We start from the raw sequence: 17,877 nt of genomic DNA, 5'->3' as shown, positions 1-17,877 counted from the left end.
CGTGTGGGCAATGTACGTTGAAGATGTGATAGTTGAAGAAACGGCCTTTAATCCTCAATCTACACATCCGGTCGTCGATCGGCTCCCAATCTATCACACGACTCCGCATCTTGCCCAACACTATGAAGCCGGTTCCCAGCTTGTTTTCGGCTCCGCCGCTCTGGTACATGGTGAGCTCCAAAGCATCATCCTCCCACATCTTCGCTCCCTTCCAGCACATCTCCTGCAGCGCTACAACATCGAAGTTGCGGGGTTTGAGCTCGTTCAACAGAGCGTACTCATACCCATCGAAACGTAGCGATCTGCAGTTCCATGTTCCGAGTTTCCAATCGGTGTCCTTTTCGTGCCTAGGTCCAAGGGTTTCCAGAAGCGTTTATTACTTGCCAGTCTGCCAATTAATTACTCAAATTACTGGTCAAAAATGATTAATTACATTAATTACTTAATAACTTTTCACTACGATAAAAAACATTTAATTTAAATTTAAGTATTCATTTCTACGGTTCTAAACTAAATTATTTATCACCTAAACTCCCAAGCTCGAGAAAAAGGGGGAATTTGTATGGAAATTCCCCCTTTTTCTCGAGCTTGGGAGTTTAGGTGTTTTAAATAGCTCATTCGATAGATATTTAAAAAATTATGCTGTTTATTTTTTTTGTGCCAATCTGGATATTATGAATTTTGCGTACAATTTTTATTGAAAATAGCTATCGAGAAATTAAAAGTGCAACATGGAGTTAAACTTTCTGTCAAGCTTCTGTGAAGTTTACCATGACAGTTGCGAAAGTTTAACTCCATGTTACCGGCTCACATCTCTCTTTTTAATTTCTCGATAGGAGATCAAACGTCAAAAATGTCCTCCACTAGAGGGCGCTGAAATTTTGGGTGATGTTTACAAAATATCCTAAAGCGAATGAATTGGTTTGAAATTTGGAATTGTTTTATTTTATTATAAAATTGACATTTTATTTAATTATACCATTTTCAGGTAAAAAATAAGTAGCTCAATTGATATTAACAATAATATTTTTTATGGTCAATTTAACCTGTTCATTATCTGATTGGAAATTCCATTATGTTTCAGGTTTCAATCAACCGAACCCTTATCAACCAATTGCAAAAGAAGATTATTTAAGTTGACTTACGTGTTTGAAGTCGTGTTTGTCATAAAAGCAAAAAATAAAAATACTGTAGAGCAATCCCATGCCAAATAGGGAATCGGTTGTACCCGACCCTCTCCGATTTCAATGAAACTTTGTAGACATGTTATCCTACGCTTATATAAGAAATTTTTATGTATATGGAGCCAGTTCCACACGATAATGACATTTGAGAAGGGCGTAAGTGTTTTAAATATTTTTGTAGGAAATTTGACGGGCTTTTCGATAAAAATACACTGAAAGAAAAAAACACTCAACTTTTATGAGATTTTTTGATTTTAAGTTTAAAAGTCAAATTTGAGGGGGAGCCCACGATTTTTTTTCGTTCAAAATTTTTGTGAAAATAGCCTAAGATGTTACAAAAAGACTCACGAAAAATGCCGGATGGAGCATCTTACCTAAAAAAATACAAAAATCATTTACTGAAACTGTTTTTTTGAAAAGTGCTCTAAACGTCAAAATTTTCAAAAAACGAATACGAGAATCGATTCTCCAGACAATTTTACATAAAAGTCTCCATATTGACCATTGTCCTTAGTCCAATCCTTGTGAAGTTACAGCGGTTTTAAAAATAAAAATGTTGAAAAATAGGGTTTTTGATGGTTTTTGGCAAATTCTATATGACAGACTTGATTTTTCAGTCTCGAAAATATTTTTACCGGAAAGCTCGTCCAATTTCCCATAAGTTTGTCTTTGACCACATTTCAATTGGATGTATGGGCTTACAGATATAAGCTAATAACATTGCTCATAACTGAAAACATAATATTTTTTCAGTGCAGTATAATAACCTGGATAGTAAATTAGCTTATATCTGTAAGCCCATACATCCAAATGAAATGTGGTCAAAGACAAACTTATGGGAAATTGGACGAGCTTTCCGGTAAAAATATTTACGAGACTGAAAAATCAAGTCTGTCATATAGAAATTGCGAAAACCCATCAAAAAACCTATTTTTTCAACATTTTTATTTTTAAAACCGCTGTAACTTCACAAGGATTGGACTTAGAACAGTAGTCAATATGGAGACTTTTATGTAAAATTGTCTGGAAAATCGATTCCCGTATTCGTTTTTTGAAATTTTTGACGTTTAGAGCACTTTTCAAAAATACAGTTTCAGTAAATGATTTTTGTATTTTTTTAGGTGAGATGCTCCATCCTGCATTTTTCGTGAGTCTTTTTGTAAGATCTTAGGCTATCTTCACAAAAATTTTGAAAGAAAAAAAATCGTGGGCTCCCCCTCAAATTTGACTTTTAAACTTAAAAATCAAAAAATCTCATAAAAGTTGAGTGTTTTTTTCTTTTAATGTATTTTTATCGAAAAGCCCGTCAAATTTCCTACAAGTTTGTCTTTGACCACTTTTTGGTACGATGCAACGGCTTCGAGATACAGCAATATTTAAATTACGAATTACAAAAATATTTAAAATACTTACGCCCTTCTCAAATGTCATTATCGTGTGGAACTGGCTCCATATACATAAAAATGGCTTATATAAGCGTAGGATAACATGTCTACAAAGTTTCATTGAAATCGGAGAAAGTCGAGAAAAAAGTACCTGAAAAATTCCTGTTTTGGGCTGGAATTGCTCTGTACTGTTTTACTTCAATGTATGAATTTTAATTTAATTAATTAATAATTTAAAATGGTTTTCAGTTTATTGCAAATCGAATGCCATTAAAATATAGAAGTTGTTTGAAAAAAGGTCCCCTGATTTTTCGAGCCAAACATAAACTTTGACAAATATTTGCAGCAGCTCTTCATGAAAATTGTGGAATTCATCAAAATAATGTTAAGTTTTAAAATGTTTTTCAAAGTTTGGTTTGACATTACTTTGCATGTTTTTTTTCTCAAGCAAATTAAAAAATCCGTTACTGAAAATACGGATAATGTGAAATGTGACGTTTACATTGGATTTAATTTCTGCATCTGAATATTGGTCGATTTTAATTTCACTGAGTTTGATTTTTAACATTGAAACATTTGTCTCAGAAATATTTGGAAATTTTTCGGGGAAATAGCTCTTAATAGAGAAATGTTACAGGACTGTCAATTCCTGCAGATTATGAAAAAATATATTTTTATTTTTATTGATTTTTAAATGGCTATCACTTGAAAACTTTGTTTTTATCAATGTATAAGTATATTTTGGTTTTAAATATTTGATCCAAATAAACTTAAAATAATGTTGACTGCCTATTAGAAGGAAAAGCTTAAAAAATTAATCAATTCTAATGTAGTTCTAGCAAAAAAAAGAAACATATTTTCATAATTACTTAATAAAAATTAATAGATTTCGGATTCACAAAACATTTTTCACTGGGTAATATATCATGGCGTTGCCTTTTGTTGTTAATCAGCTTCGATAAACAACATGATTAAAATAAATTTTAGGAGAGTTTTAAGAGAGAACTATGGTGAATAAGGCCTTCCTCGTACAGATCCAGTCTATTTTAATCTTTGTGTTTCACTCTTATTTGAAATTGATAAAATACTGTTATAATAGATTATATATAAAAAGCAAATAGTGTTGTTGAAGAAGTACAATTAAAAATAATCAATTACTTTAATTACTCAAAAATTACTTTAATTACCAATTAATTACTTTAAATTACTCTAATTGCATGAATTACTAAGTAATTAAAGAATTATTTAATTACCAGCTGAAAATCAAAGTAATTATTAATTACTTGCCAGTCTGAGGCCTTGCTGGAAACCCTTGCCTAGGTCTATGCCGTTTGTTCCGGATCCTTATTCCTTCTTGATTGTTCGTAATGGTTTTGATTTCGGTATGCAGCCGGATTGGGGCTGCGATACCTAGTCTCGGGGTGGGGCTGCCACCTTGAAGCTACCGAGACCCAGCTCCGGTTTTCTCTCGACACCGTAACGGGGGCCTTTCTCTCGAGGCCTAACGGTATAGCTACACCCTCCGAAGAGGATGGAGCCCCCCTTCCCTGTCAGCATACTACCATAGCTCCCACCGGGGTTGGTTACCCGATCTCTCCAATGGTTACTAGTATCCCGGCTAGCGCCGCGGGGAGGCCAGGGTATCGGTGTTACTGGACAGGAGGCTAATGGACCACTTGGTGGGTCTATTTTATTCCTGCGGTACTCGAAGTACCTATGGTACGCCATGTCCAGTCGTTCGCCAACCATTTTGACCAAACCAGTTGCAATCGACTTGGTATAGGGTCCCATACATCGCTATTGAATTGTTTGAAGTTTCGATAACTAGTTCAAAAGTTATGTATAAAAATGTGTTTTCACATATATCCGGATCTCATTTATATGCATGTAAACTATGTCCGGATCCATCACCCGACCCATCGTTGGTTAGGTAATCGAGAGACCTTTCCAACGAGCTCACAACATTGAAGATCTGGCAACCCTGCCTCGAGTTATGACCACTTAAGTGATATTCATGTACTTTTTTGAAGCCGGATCTCAAGTAAATGTATGCAAACGATGTCCGGATCCATCACCCGACCCAATGTTGGTTAGGTAATCGAGAGACCTTTCCAACGAGTCCACAACATTGAAGAACTGGCAACCCTGCCTCGAGTTATGACCACTTAAGTTATATCTGTGTACTTATTTTTCTGAATCTAAAAAATAGCTAAAATATGTGTCCAAACCAGTCATATTACCCATAGTTGGTAAAAAGTGAGGAAGGCATCAACCACATAGGTGGATTAAGTTAGTTTTTATGTCAAGTTGTACAACAAAAAAAAAAAGGCATAAATGATGGATAGAAAACAACGACAATTTGGCTTCGCTGTCTCAATAATTGTGTGGAACGGTTCAACAATCTGGTGTTGAATTATGTTACTTTTTAAAGGCTTATAAACATAATTAGATTGCCAGGTAAAATCTATCTTTTATACAATTTGAATCATTTTCGTTGTGACTGCGCCAATTTCATTACACCGAAGTGAACGATGACGCTCCACGCGTTGAGAGCGGATGAGCTACTTAACATAATATGCTGCGTAGACAATTTAATTTGGCGTTATATAAGAAATAATATTTTCTCCGAAAAGCACACCCCATCGGAAGGTTATTAACCGGGACGAGTTTCACAAGCATCATGATCCACCCGAAGCAGCAGCCAGCAAGAGTCAGTAAGCTCGAGTTTCTGAGTTTATTTTTTTTTTGCAGCAGTGAAGAGTCCTTTTTTTCGCGTCGGCGAAACATGCTAAATAAGGTTGACACGTGTTTGCTTCTTTTGCTTATGATGCGTCGCCGGATCATGTATCGGGGATTTTCCCACCCAAGGGACAGTGAGATTTTCAATTCTATCGTTTGAAATCAACTAAATTTTTGTGAATGATTTCTTTTTAACTTTTTTGTTTTGACATAATCAAAAAAAAAAAAAAAAATGGTTGAAATTTATTATGACCTCTGTTTGCCATACAATAAACCATTGTGCCACCGATTGACGGTGAGTTGGTGAGTCGGTGGGCACTGAAATTGCTGTTATTATGAGCTGTCTAAATTCTCATTTTCCCTCATTTGCATATTATTATAAGTCGTGTGTGTATGCGCTTTTGCGATGGTGTCTCTGATCTTCGCTTTCCATTCCATTGGATAAAAAAGAGCATTACCAGGTGGAAGAGCGGTGGCTCAAGGTGAAAACTCTCACCTTTGAAGACATCTTTGTGATTGGTTTTTCACGAAAATCATTTTGCCACCACCTTGCAACCGCCGGGGTTTTCGTTTGTGCCTTTTGCAATATGAAATTGGTGTTGTGTCATTTCTATGCAAGCTTTAGTTATGGAGTTTAGTTTTTCGGTATCCATTTATGACCAAATTTCGGCCCATTTCAAAATACATTGAAACTTGAAATTTAGATGCGGAGTACGATATAAGCCAGCCATATTGTTTCCCTCAAAATAATGATTAACCTTCCTACGGTATTGGGGTCCTTTTCGGCCTTTTTGAAAATTAAATTTGCCATAACTTTTGCTATATACATGCTAAAGCCTTGAAATTTTCTGACATTAAATGTATAGTATAAATACACATTTCACAAAACAAACAAACCTTGGATGACCCCTAGGGGAGCGTCCATAAAAAAAGTTACTTTAAAGGTATTGGGGTCTTTTTCGACCCCAAACTTTAAAAAAAACGTCAAAAATCCAGTTTTTGACCGATTCCGGTTCTTTTGGTCACAAATGAAAGCTTAGAACGTCCCCTTTCCGAAACCGACTTAGAAAACCGGATTTGGTCACTGTGGCCACCGGGAATCGGCTACAACCGAAAAAGGACCTTTTTGAGACCCCAACTTTGACGACCTGTATCTCCGGCTAATTTCAACCAATCAGGATGCTCTGGGTTGCATTCGACAGGTATTTACCTGTACTTTGACCACAAATATTAATATCAGGGCCAGGTGACCTACCGGTTCTGGAAATCCGGAACATCCGAAAAGTTCATGTTTTACTGTTTTTCACATATATGTGATACCAATACTCTCATGATAGTTGAAATTGATCCATAAAACATACTAAAAACACTATACACGATTGCCAGAACCACTCTGGAGTGTTAGTGGTCACTTCCGGGTAACCTGGAACCGGTTCCTGGGTACCCGATAAACGGCCAATTTGACTTTTTTGGTGAAAACCCATCATGTTGCACATCAAACTCCAAGAAATTGAAAGATATGTCCATCTTTGGTAATGCCGTTGTTCGCTGAGCCATCCTGGCCAATCTGGAACCAGTTACCGGTGGCCCCTTGGGGACACTTCCGGAATATGAGAGAAACCCTATCATCCGACATATCAAACTTCATGAAATTGAAAGATATGTCAATCTACGGCCATGCCGTTGTTCGCTGACCCATTCTGGCCAATCTGGAGCCGGTTACCGGTGGCCCCTTGGGACACTTCCGGAATATGAAAGAAACCCTATCATCCGACATATCAAACTTCATGAAATTGAAAGATATGTCAATCTACGGTCATGCCGTTGTTCGCTGATCCATTCTGGCCAATCTGGATCTGGTTCCCGGTGCCCTTTGGGGACATTTCCGGAATATGTGAGTAACCCTATCATTCGACATATCAAACTTCATGAAATTGAAAGATATGTCAATCTACGGCCATGCCGTTGTTCGCTGACCCATTCTGGCCAATCTGGAGCCGGTTACCGGTGGCCCCTTGGGACACTTCCGGAATATGAAAGAAACCCTATCATCCGACATATCAAACTTCATGAAATTGAAAGATATGTCAATCTACGGTCATGCCGTTGTTCGCTGATCTATTCTGGCAATAATGGAACCGGTTACTGGTGGCCCTTGGGGACATTTCCGGAATATGAGAGAAATCCTTTCATCCGACATATCAAACTTTATGAAATTGAAAGATATGTCAATCTACGGTCATGCCGTTGCTCGCTGATCCATTCTGGCCAATCTGGATCTGGTTCCCGGTGCCCTTTGGGGACATTTCCGGAATATGTGAGTAACCCTATCATTCGACATATCAAACTTCATGAAATCAGTGTCTTGCGAACCTTCGTGGAGAACGGACACTAGAGCTGCGGTATTTTTTACTACCTAAGCTCAGAGTTATTTCAAAACAAAATTCTCAGTCTTTTTAAAGACTACCTGAGTTATTTTCCAAAATTCTAAACAGTCTTTTCAAGACTAACCCCACCTGAAATTTTGTTGTATTTTACAAACGAAGCCATCTTTTAAGAGAACTTTGCTTGCAAAATGCGTCAAAACAAAGGTAAACGCAAATCTTCTGAAGATTTGGTCGTTACGTCGGTGAAGCGTTTGAACGCTAAACCGGCTAACGGAAACAGAAAAAGAAAACAGCCTCTTCTGAGGTCTGATTCTGATTCTGAATGTGAGGTCAATCCTCCAATTCCATTGACAAACAGTTTCGGTGTTTTATCCGAAACTGATGACAAGGAACCTTCTCCTCGTACTGAGCCTTCTGCCGTCGAGAAACGAGTAAAGGCTCCGCCAATTGTAGTGACTTCCGTCTCCGATTTGGCCAGCTTTCGAACGCAACTGAAGAATTGCAAGGAAACTTGCAATTTGAAGGTTTCGTTCCAGCTTGGTCGAAGAGGAGAATGTCGCTTGTTGACGGAATCTTTACAAGATCACCAAACTTTTGTTGGTTATTTGAAAACCACAAACACAATTTCTACACGTATGAGACCAAGAATGCTCGTCCATTCAAGGCGGTCCTGAAAGGTCTCTCCAACGACTTGTCGGTGGATGAGATCAAAAACGAACTTAAGGTGTTGCTGGGCTTTGCCCCATCCCAAGTAATACCAATGAAGAAAAAATCAAACGGGAATATTTCTCGCTTTGGTTTGACTTCACAATTTTATCTGATTCATTTCAACAGAAATGAAATCAACAATTTGAAACTTTTGGACAAAGTACAGTTTTTGTTCCATGTACGGGTAAAGTGGGAACATTTTAAGAAACATGGCGGTAATGGCCAGAATCTGACCCAGTGCCGGCGTTGCCAGGCATTCGGTCACGGTACTGATCATTGCGCCATGGTTCCAAAATGCATGGTTTGCGGGGATTCTTCTCACGACAAGGACAATTGTCCCGTGAAAGAAGTCACCCAATTTAAATGTGCAAATTGTGGTGGAAATCACAAATCAAATTTCTGGGATTGCCCCATCAGAAAAAGGTTTTGGATTCTCGTGCTAAGCATCAGCCGAAATCCAAACCGAAATTTTCTCAAAGTCAGGTTGTACCTGAAAATTTAAATCAAACGTTTTTGCTGTCTCCTCAATGAGAAGCTAGAAAAATACTTCTACCATTGAAACAGGCAACGGTATTTCTTATGCTGCCGCTGTTTCAGGTTCATCCAAAATTTCAAATCCTCTGCAATTCTTCCTGAAATTGGCCAGGTATCTCAAATTTCATTTGAAAATGTTTCTGCTGGCAACGCTTTGGGATCTTCTGATCTCGGCGATGTTACGTTTGAAAAAATGACTTTTTTGCAAAACTCACTGTTTGGTTTGATTCAAACAATGAGTAATGCTACATCCATGATGGAAGCTATCCAGATTGGATTAAAATTTGCGAATGATGTTGTTCTTACCCTGAAGTTTAATCATGGATCTAAGTAATTCCATCAATATTATGAATTTTAATGCTCGCTCTTTAAAAGCGAAAGAAAATGAATTTTTCAACTTTTACGAGTTCATAACGTGCATGTTGCTGTTATAACCGAAACATTTTAAAAACTGGCACTTATTTGAAAAGTGATCCAGATTATAAAGTTATAACTAATAACCGAATGAATCGAAATGGCGGTGGAGTTGCAATAGTTATCCACCGTAGTATGACTTATAGCACGTTACGTGACTTTAAGTTAAAAGTTATTGAAAGTTTGGGCATTGAACTTGAAACTTCTTTTGGGAAAATTATGATTGCAGCTGCATATTTGCCATTCCAATGCACTGGGGAAAATAAAAATTATTTCAAAGGGGATTTGAATAAACTTACTCGGCATAGATCTCGATTTTTGATCATCGGTGATTTTAATGCCAAACACCAATCTTGGAATAATTCAAAAGTAAATTCCAATGGTAAAATTCTGTTCAGAGATTGCACTTCTGGTCTTTATTCGGTTTTATACCCGAATGGGCCAACTTGCTTTTCTTCTGTTAGAAATCCATCAACAATTGATTTGGTGTTGACAAATCAAAGTCAGTATTGTGGTCCTTTAGTGACTCATGCTGATTTTGATTCTGATCATCTTCCAGTAACTTTTTCACTTTCTCATGAAGCAGTTACCAGACCCAATAGTTCTGTGTTTAATTACCACAAAGCTAATTGGGACAGGTATCAGCATCATATTGAGAATAATTTAAATCATGATTTTGTTTTAGAAACCAAAGCTGATATTGATTCAGCCTTGGAATCTTTAACTAATGCAATTTTGGATGCTAGGAATATTGCTATTCCTAAAGTCCAAGTCAAATTTGATTCTCCCATTATTGATGACGATCTTCAGCTTCTGATTCGTCTGAAAAATGTTCGCCGAAGACAGTATCAACGTTCTCGTGATCCTGCACTGAAGCGAATTCAAAAGATTTGCAAAAGGTTATTGACCACAGATTCACTCTCCTGCGAAATGAAAAGTTCGCAAGAGATGTCGAACAAATTAAACCTTATTCCAAACCTTTTTGGAAACTTTCAAAGGTTCTTAAGAAACCTCAAAACCCATCCCTTCTTTAAAAGATGGTGATAATATTCTATTAACTAATGGGGAAAAGCTCAAAAACTTGCTCAGCAGTTTGAGAGTGCTCATAATTTCAACTTGAATGTTTTGAGTCCTATTGAAAATCAAATTTCAATAGAATTTCAGAATATTGTTGAACAAGAATTTTCATCAGATGAAGTTTTTAATACGGATCTGAATGAAATAAAATCTATTATCAAAAATTTAAAAATATGAAAGCCCCTGGTGAGGATGGCATTTTTACATTTTAATTAAAAATTACCAGAAGCAACTTTAAGTTGCTTGGTCAAAATTTTCAACAAATGTTTTGATTTGGCATATTTTCCCAGTAGTTGGAAAAATGCCAAAGTAATTCCGATTTTGAAACCGGATAAAAATCCTGCTGAAGCCTCAAGCTATCGGCCCATTAGTTTGCTTTCATCTATTAGTAAATTATTCGAAAGAATAATTCTTAATAGAATGATGACGCACATTAATGAAAATTCAATTTTCGCTGATGAGCAGTTTGGATTTCGCCTTGGGCATTCAACTACTCATCAGTTGTTGAGAGTTTCAAATTTAATTCGAAGCAACAAATCTGAGGGCTATTCTACTGGCGCTGCTCTTCTTGATATAGAAAAAGCATTTGACAGTGTTTGGCATAAAGGTTTGATTGCGAAATTGAAAAGGTTTAATTTTCCGATTTATATCGTGAAAATTATTCAAAATTATTTGACGGATCGTACTCTGCAGGTATGTTATCAGAATAGCAAATCTGATCAACTACCTGTACGTGCTGGCGTCCCTCAAGGAAGCATTTTGGGTCCAATTTTATACAATATTTTTACTTCTGACTTGCCTGATTTGCCCCCAGGATGTCAGAAATCACTTTTTGCTGATGACACAAGCATCTCCGCCAAAGGTAGAAGCCTTCGTGTCATCACAAGAAGATTACAAAAAGCTTGGATATTTTCAATTCTTATTTGAAAGAATGGAAAATTACTCCAAATGCTGCAAAACTCAACTTATTATTTTCCCTCACAAACCAAGGGCTGATTTTCTTAAACCAAAAAGTCATCACATTATAAAGATGAATGAGGTAAATTTAAAATGGGAGGATCAAGTGAAATATCTTGGACTTGCTTTTGACAAAAACCTTACTTACAAGGATCACATTGAAAGTATCCAGGTTAAATGTTTGTATCCACTTATAAACAGGAATTCTAGACTTTGTCTCAAGAATAAACTGTTAATTTATAAACAAATTTTCAGACCTGCCATGCTTTATGCTGTGCCGATCTGGACAAGCTGTTGCTTAACCAGGAAGAAAAACTTCAGAGGATTCAGAACAAAATTCTGAAAATGATTCTGAAACTTCCTCCCTGGTTCAGCACCAGTGAACTTCATCAATTAGCCGAAGTTGACACTTTGGATGTTATGTCCAATAAGATAATTGATGCATTTCGACAAAAATCATTGCAGTCTTCAGCTGCATTGATCCGCTCTTTATATAGTTTATAAGTTAGTTTTAAGGTATCCCTTTTCCCTTTTGTACATGTAGGACCTCCTACATTTGAAATCACTGAATAGCGAAAGCTACAATATTTCATGAATAAATGAATGTTGCTAGTATTTAAAATTGAGGTGAAAAGTCATCGTATATGATTGGACACTCAATAATATTTTAACTGAATGAATGTACATGGAAAAGAAATTTAAATAAATATAAATTTAAAAAAAAACTTCATGAAATTGAAAGATATGTCAAGTTACGGTCATGCCGTTGTTCGCTGACCCATTCTGGCCATTCAGGAACCGGTTACCGGTGGACTCTTAGGGACACTCTCGAAATATGAGAGAAACACCCTATTATGGATTGGCATGCCGTATAAATTAAATGAAAAGTAAATTTCATAAATATTCTAGTAAAGTTGGATATACATAACACCCAAATCTTGAATCGCTCAAATTTTCAACCAAGCTAAAAGTTTTCCCTCTCGATTTGCAACAACTCTTTTGAAAACACGCTCCAAATCTGCACCATTTTTCGGTAAATCTTTTTTCCATTACATTTTGCGATCTGTGCAGTGACAAATATAAGCTTTTATAAACCATTTTCAGTTAAAGTTTCTTCGTTGATCTTAATTTTAGGAAATTGTCTTTCTTATGAATGAAGAATAAAAAACATGGCGAACGCTCTATGAAATGACAAATTCCCCTATAAATTGCTATCAATAATTGAATAATGGACTATTGTTATGTTATCACAACTGCTTATAAAAACAAACCGCATAATATGAAACACAGTGCAACCTCCCCCAATGCATTAATTATCAACTTTCTCCGCATGTTGCCTGGGCAAAATGTGCAACATTGCCCTACATAATTTTCGCAGCTAAAACTGTCTTTTCAGTATCGTTCAGTGCCTCAACCTGAAAAGTTCAACCATGGCCCGTTTTTACCTGTCATCAGTTTTACTCATCGCCATAATTGTGCAAGTCCATACCTTTCCCGCCGATCTGACCCCGACCCCAAGCCAATCGCAGGAAACCCTCCCAGTGCCAGACGATTCCTCGCAGGACCTTCGGGCGGGGCCACCCAGCGTCAGACCCCCGTCCTTGACCACGGAAAAGACTCCGACCAGCACGGAACCGGCTGCCGAAGCGAGTGGTCCAGTGGGCGGGAAACTTCCCGAATTTCCAGGACTTAGTGGAGGTTCCGGATCCGGTGGAGCACAGCAGGCTGTGCGACCAATGCTGGTGCTGGGAGCGTTTCAGGCCATCATCACTCCGTTCGATCCCAGCATGCTTGGATCGCTGGTGGGCGGACTGGGAGGTGGCGGTGGTGCGGGATTGCCGACGTTTCCACCCGGGCAGGGAAGTGGCTGATAAATAATTGAGAGGAATGTTTTGAAGAGCTGTTTTTTATTTTGAAATATTACAGTTGTTCTCTTTAAACATAAATAAAGCATGGAGTGTAAGTAATAATCCTCACATTGTTATTATTATTATGATAGATTTGAAATTCAAAGGCTAGTTTATTCAACGTTCAATCCAAACAACTATACTAGATCTCTAATTGCTGTTAATATTGGTCCGAATCCAGTCATGATAGTAAGAAACGCGAGCATACGCATCCGGATATCCCTTGGCACATGGGATGCCAAAGTTGACCACACCAACCAGCGTTCCGTTGTAGGCCAAAGGACCACCAGAATCACCCTATAAAAATTAGTTGTTATAAATTCAAAGAACAAAACTCACACAAAACAACTTACATTGCAAGCTCCCTCGCCGGCCTTCGTAAAGGTGCACACGTGTCCGATGTCCACTTCCGGTGCGTTATTGTGCAGCCGTTTACACTCTTCGTACCCGACGTAACGCAGATCGATGGTTTGCAGCTTTGTCGGAATAGTTCCACTGGTTGAAGTCCGACCCCATCCGGTCAGCGTGAGGGTGGCCTCCTCGGGCAACTGTTTCTCTGAGTAAGCAATTGGTTTCACATTCTCTCCGTACTGAAGCTTCGAATCCAGCTTGATCAGCGCGATGTCGTTGTGGAAGTCCGGCTTGTTGTACCGACTGTGCACGATGAACTTGGTCGGTTTGTACTTTCGACCACCCTCCTTGAGACTGTTGGTACCGACCAAGACACGCAACGTCCCCAGACTGGCCCCGACGACACAGTGCGCCGCCGTCAAGATCCACTGCTCACCGACGATGGCTCCACCGCAGGAATGTCCAAAGAAACCCTGGAGAGACACCTGGTACGGGGCAGATCCGGGAGCTGCTTCGTGACCACCAACGACCCGACTGGTGTAATGGTCGTCCAGCGGTAGCAGTGAAGCTAAGCTACCGTAACCGAAGAAAGCACATAACACCACAAAGCTCTTCATATTGACAAGCTGTTTCAACTCAATTGTAACTGATGCAGATCTTTACGAGTTTTCCCTTTTATATAGGAAACATTATCGCGATCTAATCAACTTTATTGATAGCTTTGGCAAACATGTTACAGTGGAATCTCAACAGGTGAAGAGTTTAAGTGTCTGGAAGCTAAAGCCATAATCGCTATAAAAGGGTGTTTAGCCACTCGGAAGTGGCTCGTGCGCAGTTCGTACAAGAAGCGCCGAGAAATTCTTGTACCGAACTTGAAGTAGGGTAGGGTAGTCATCAATGAGACACTTTTGGTTTTTAACATTCAACGATTTTTGTATTTTTTCATCAGCATGTTTTAATGAGATTTTTGTTGCAATTTCTTTCTTTTAATGTGTTCTAACATTGACAAAAATATGAGATCGATCCGACCTCTACAGTCAGAGCTATCCAACTGTCTCATTGTAGATGCACTTGGCAGGAACAATGAGACAGCTGGGGAACAATGAGACACTCTACAAAAATCAATACTTTTCTAGTAAAACATCATGTTTTGGTATTGTTCCATTGCAAGTGACTTGCATTGAATATTTTTAAGCAATTTTGCCAACTTGAAAATTCAAGTAACAAAAGTTATACTAAAAAGTATTTAAATTTAGTAAAATGCATTTATTTATACCAAATAACTTTATATTTTTGGTTAAATGAAGTCAAAACTCAATAAATATGCCAAAAATCACTTCCAATTCATGTTTTGAAGAATTTCCCTACATTTTGAAAAGTTTAATGAAGACAAATCAAAGTGTCTCATTGTTACCCATGGGCTGAAAAGAGTGGGGAACAATGAAACAGCCCTGGATTCTGGGTATATTCTTAATTTTGGTTAAATCTAATGAAAGGCCATTGTAGCCCAACTCATGCCCTATGAAATGACGAAAGAAATTTAAAGAAATATTAGTTTTTGTTTTATTGGCAGCCTATGAGCGAAAATGTAATTTTCAATCATAATTTACTTTTACACCCCGAAATCAAACATTTACGAATAACTTTGCAAGGGAGCGTCCATAACCAAAGCCACTATTATGGCAGACGTGTATCCAGTAGACACACCTTTCCCCAAAATATGAACCTGATTGGTTGAAACTACGATTTGTGAGAGCCATTTTATCATTGTTCCCCGTGTCTCATTGATGACTACTCTACCCTACTTATTATGACGGAGTTAAGATTTGTTAGTGTGAAGCATTTATCTTTAATACACCGTTGACCTGCATTTGAAAGTGGGAAAACCATGATTGATCATTGTTTCTTGTTTTTGAGTGAGCAATGTCAATGTAAAGTTCATAAACACTTGCTGCATTATATTTATAAAATTGTTATAAAACATTTGCAATTAATCAGCAATAAGGTAAACCCCCTAGTAATTTATATTAGTATTTATCATTTATTGAATATTTCAAAAGCTTTTGGTTTATTATTTATTGAGTAAGCAATTCAAAGTACTAATGAAAACATTTTTTTTTGTTAACTTGTTGGAGTATAGTCTAAGAAAATTGCTATGTTTGGATTCAGTCTGAAACCAATCTCCTCTCGATCCCAAGATCCCAGCCCCATCTTAGAGTTCATCTCACGTGAAGTCATATTCCATCACACGTGTTATATCGAAACGTTCACCACAGCAAATGGCTCTGAGAAAAAAAAAACTTTGTCACAGCAGCGTCGTGACGATATGGTTCGGATGGTGGCAAACAAACGAAGTCATTCCGCATTTTATGCTCTCGATAATCGCCTTTGACGGATTTTCACCCGGGAGCGATAAAAGAGCTCCTCTGCGGACTATGTGGCGAAAGTTGCCCTTTTTTCGTAACTCGTACGAAGGAATCGAACTGACTCAAGACTTCAAGTTCTCCGGTATTTATGAGTGTGCCATAAATAATAGTGACTTTCGCAGCAGCAGGAGGGTGTAGGATCAGAGAAGGATTTCATCGCTGCCCGACGATGGGAGCACCATTTCACAGGATCAAACTGAGCTTCGATGGCGATGAGGCTGGCAGTTACTTTTGTTTTTTCTTCTTCAATTTGGTTCGATCTGTGGTCCTGGTAAGTTTAAATTGACATCGCTTATGCCTGTCCGCTCGATGTCTAAGCCAGCGCCACAACTCAATAAGGACAAATGTGCGACTCGTTGGTCTCCGATGGAATGATGATGCTCCCAGGGTTATTATCGATGATTCCCTGAACGTGAACCCCGTGTATAGAATGTTCGTGAGAGTAATGTCCTGAACGTGAGGTCGAGGATAATACTTGACACCAACTATTTGGAGAAAAATATTTGCTGATTGCAAAGTTTGACTTCTTCTAATCGAATAAGAATGGCAGATGAATCTCTCAAGAATTCAACAATAATTCCTCAAGTCACGATAGAAATAACACAAAAGAAGTCCACTTGAATCTCTCGAAAAACAAAAAAATAATCGTAAAAAAATCTAATAAGAATCATTCAAGTATCACTAAAAAGACACATGAAATCATTAAAATTCCCTAAAATGGAAATTTCTCAATAATTTTACAAAATCCTACAAGAAACACAAAAAAATAACTAGAATCTCACTAGAATCATACGAATATCACACTTGCTTGCTTGTGTGCTATCTTGTCACATGTCTGCTTTTTTAAAAAGATAGGACGTGACACAATAGCGACGAAATATAAAAAAAATCACATAAGATTCACACAAAAATCCCATATGATTAATACGATATTACACGGAGAATCATGAAGTAAACATACAATAATCTCATTAGAATAATTCAAAAATTCAAATAAAAGTCACACAAAATCATAAAAAATCTCACACAAATTCAGAAATTTCCATCAAGAAACTCTCAGTAATCTCTCATGAATTACTTAAACATTCAAAAAGAATCACTCAAGAGTCTCACAAAATTGCACAGGAAATTCACAAGAAACTTTCTAGAATCAAACAGAAATCAAACATAAGCCTTTCAAAAATCAATCAATTGGTCGATGCAAACGATGAAAAGCTTAGAAAGCTCCTATTGGAATCCAAAGTACTCTGTTAAATAAACTTACGAAATCACGAAAAATGAAGTCTACTTTTAGGCGATTTTAAGAGCACTTGGGAAACAATTTGATTTTGTCTTATATCACACAAGTTTTTGCATAAACATTGAACAGTCATGCAAAAACGGACAGGGCAAAAGAAACCGAAAAGCTACGATATCTTACATGTTGTAGGAAACATCGGTTGACAAGCTACTACAAACGAGTACATCTCGAGCCACAAAATATATGCGCCAGCATTCTCACGCCAGTATTTGAAGCTCAACTTGACAACGTGTCGACTTAACGACGAAGCGATGTAGTGTGATTTTTTAGCGATTTTTCCGATTAAAATTCATGCTTAATCTTCATAATTACGAAGATGAAAATGATGTCTAGCCATAAAGTAAAACTTATACCTTTCTTTAGTAAGGGTGCAGGAAATTTCGCCGACGGTCGTTTCGCCGAATGCGACGTTTCGCCGAATTGACAAAAAATCGTAAAAAAAACTATATAAAAAGGACACGAATTATAAAAGTATTTTATAAAAATTATAATGTCTAAACCTTTAAGG

At 37.5% G+C, this 17,877-nt stretch overlaps 1 protein-coding gene across 1 annotated transcript; it reads right to left on the bottom strand.

Moving 5' to 3' along the window:
• Positions 1-13,343: 13,343 nt before the first annotated feature.
• Positions 13,344-14,273, bottom strand: LOC6040028 (chymotrypsin-2). Its single transcript, XM_001849450.2, has 2 exons — positions 13,646-14,273; positions 13,344-13,589 (listed from the first exon to the last, which is right to left on the bottom strand). The coding sequence occupies exons 1-2, from the start codon at positions 14,258-14,260 to the stop codon at positions 13,443-13,445; spliced, it is 762 nt and encodes a 253-aa protein (XP_001849502.2). The 5' UTR covers positions 14,261-14,273; the 3' UTR covers positions 13,344-13,442.
• Between the last annotated feature and the right edge of the window lie 3,604 nt (positions 14,274-17,877).

This window comes from Culex quinquefasciatus, chromosome 3, assembly GCF_015732765.1.
Source record: "Culex quinquefasciatus strain JHB chromosome 3, VPISU_Cqui_1.0_pri_paternal, whole genome shotgun sequence".
In the NCBI taxonomy this organism is placed as follows: domain Eukaryota; kingdom Metazoa; phylum Arthropoda; class Insecta; order Diptera; family Culicidae; genus Culex; species Culex quinquefasciatus.
The sequence above is the reverse complement of the archived record's forward strand: the minus strand, read 5'-3'. Positions and strand labels throughout refer to the sequence as shown.

Coding starts and splice junctions, on each gene's coding strand:
- LOC6040028 (XM_001849450.2), bottom strand. CDS start 14,260: ATGAAGAGCTTTGTGGTGTTATGTGCTTTCTTCGGTTACGGTAGCTTA. Junction 13,590..13,645: donor CCGGCGAGGGAGCTTGCAAT/GTAAGTTGTTTT, acceptor TAATTTTTATAG/GGTGATTCTGGTGGTCCTTT.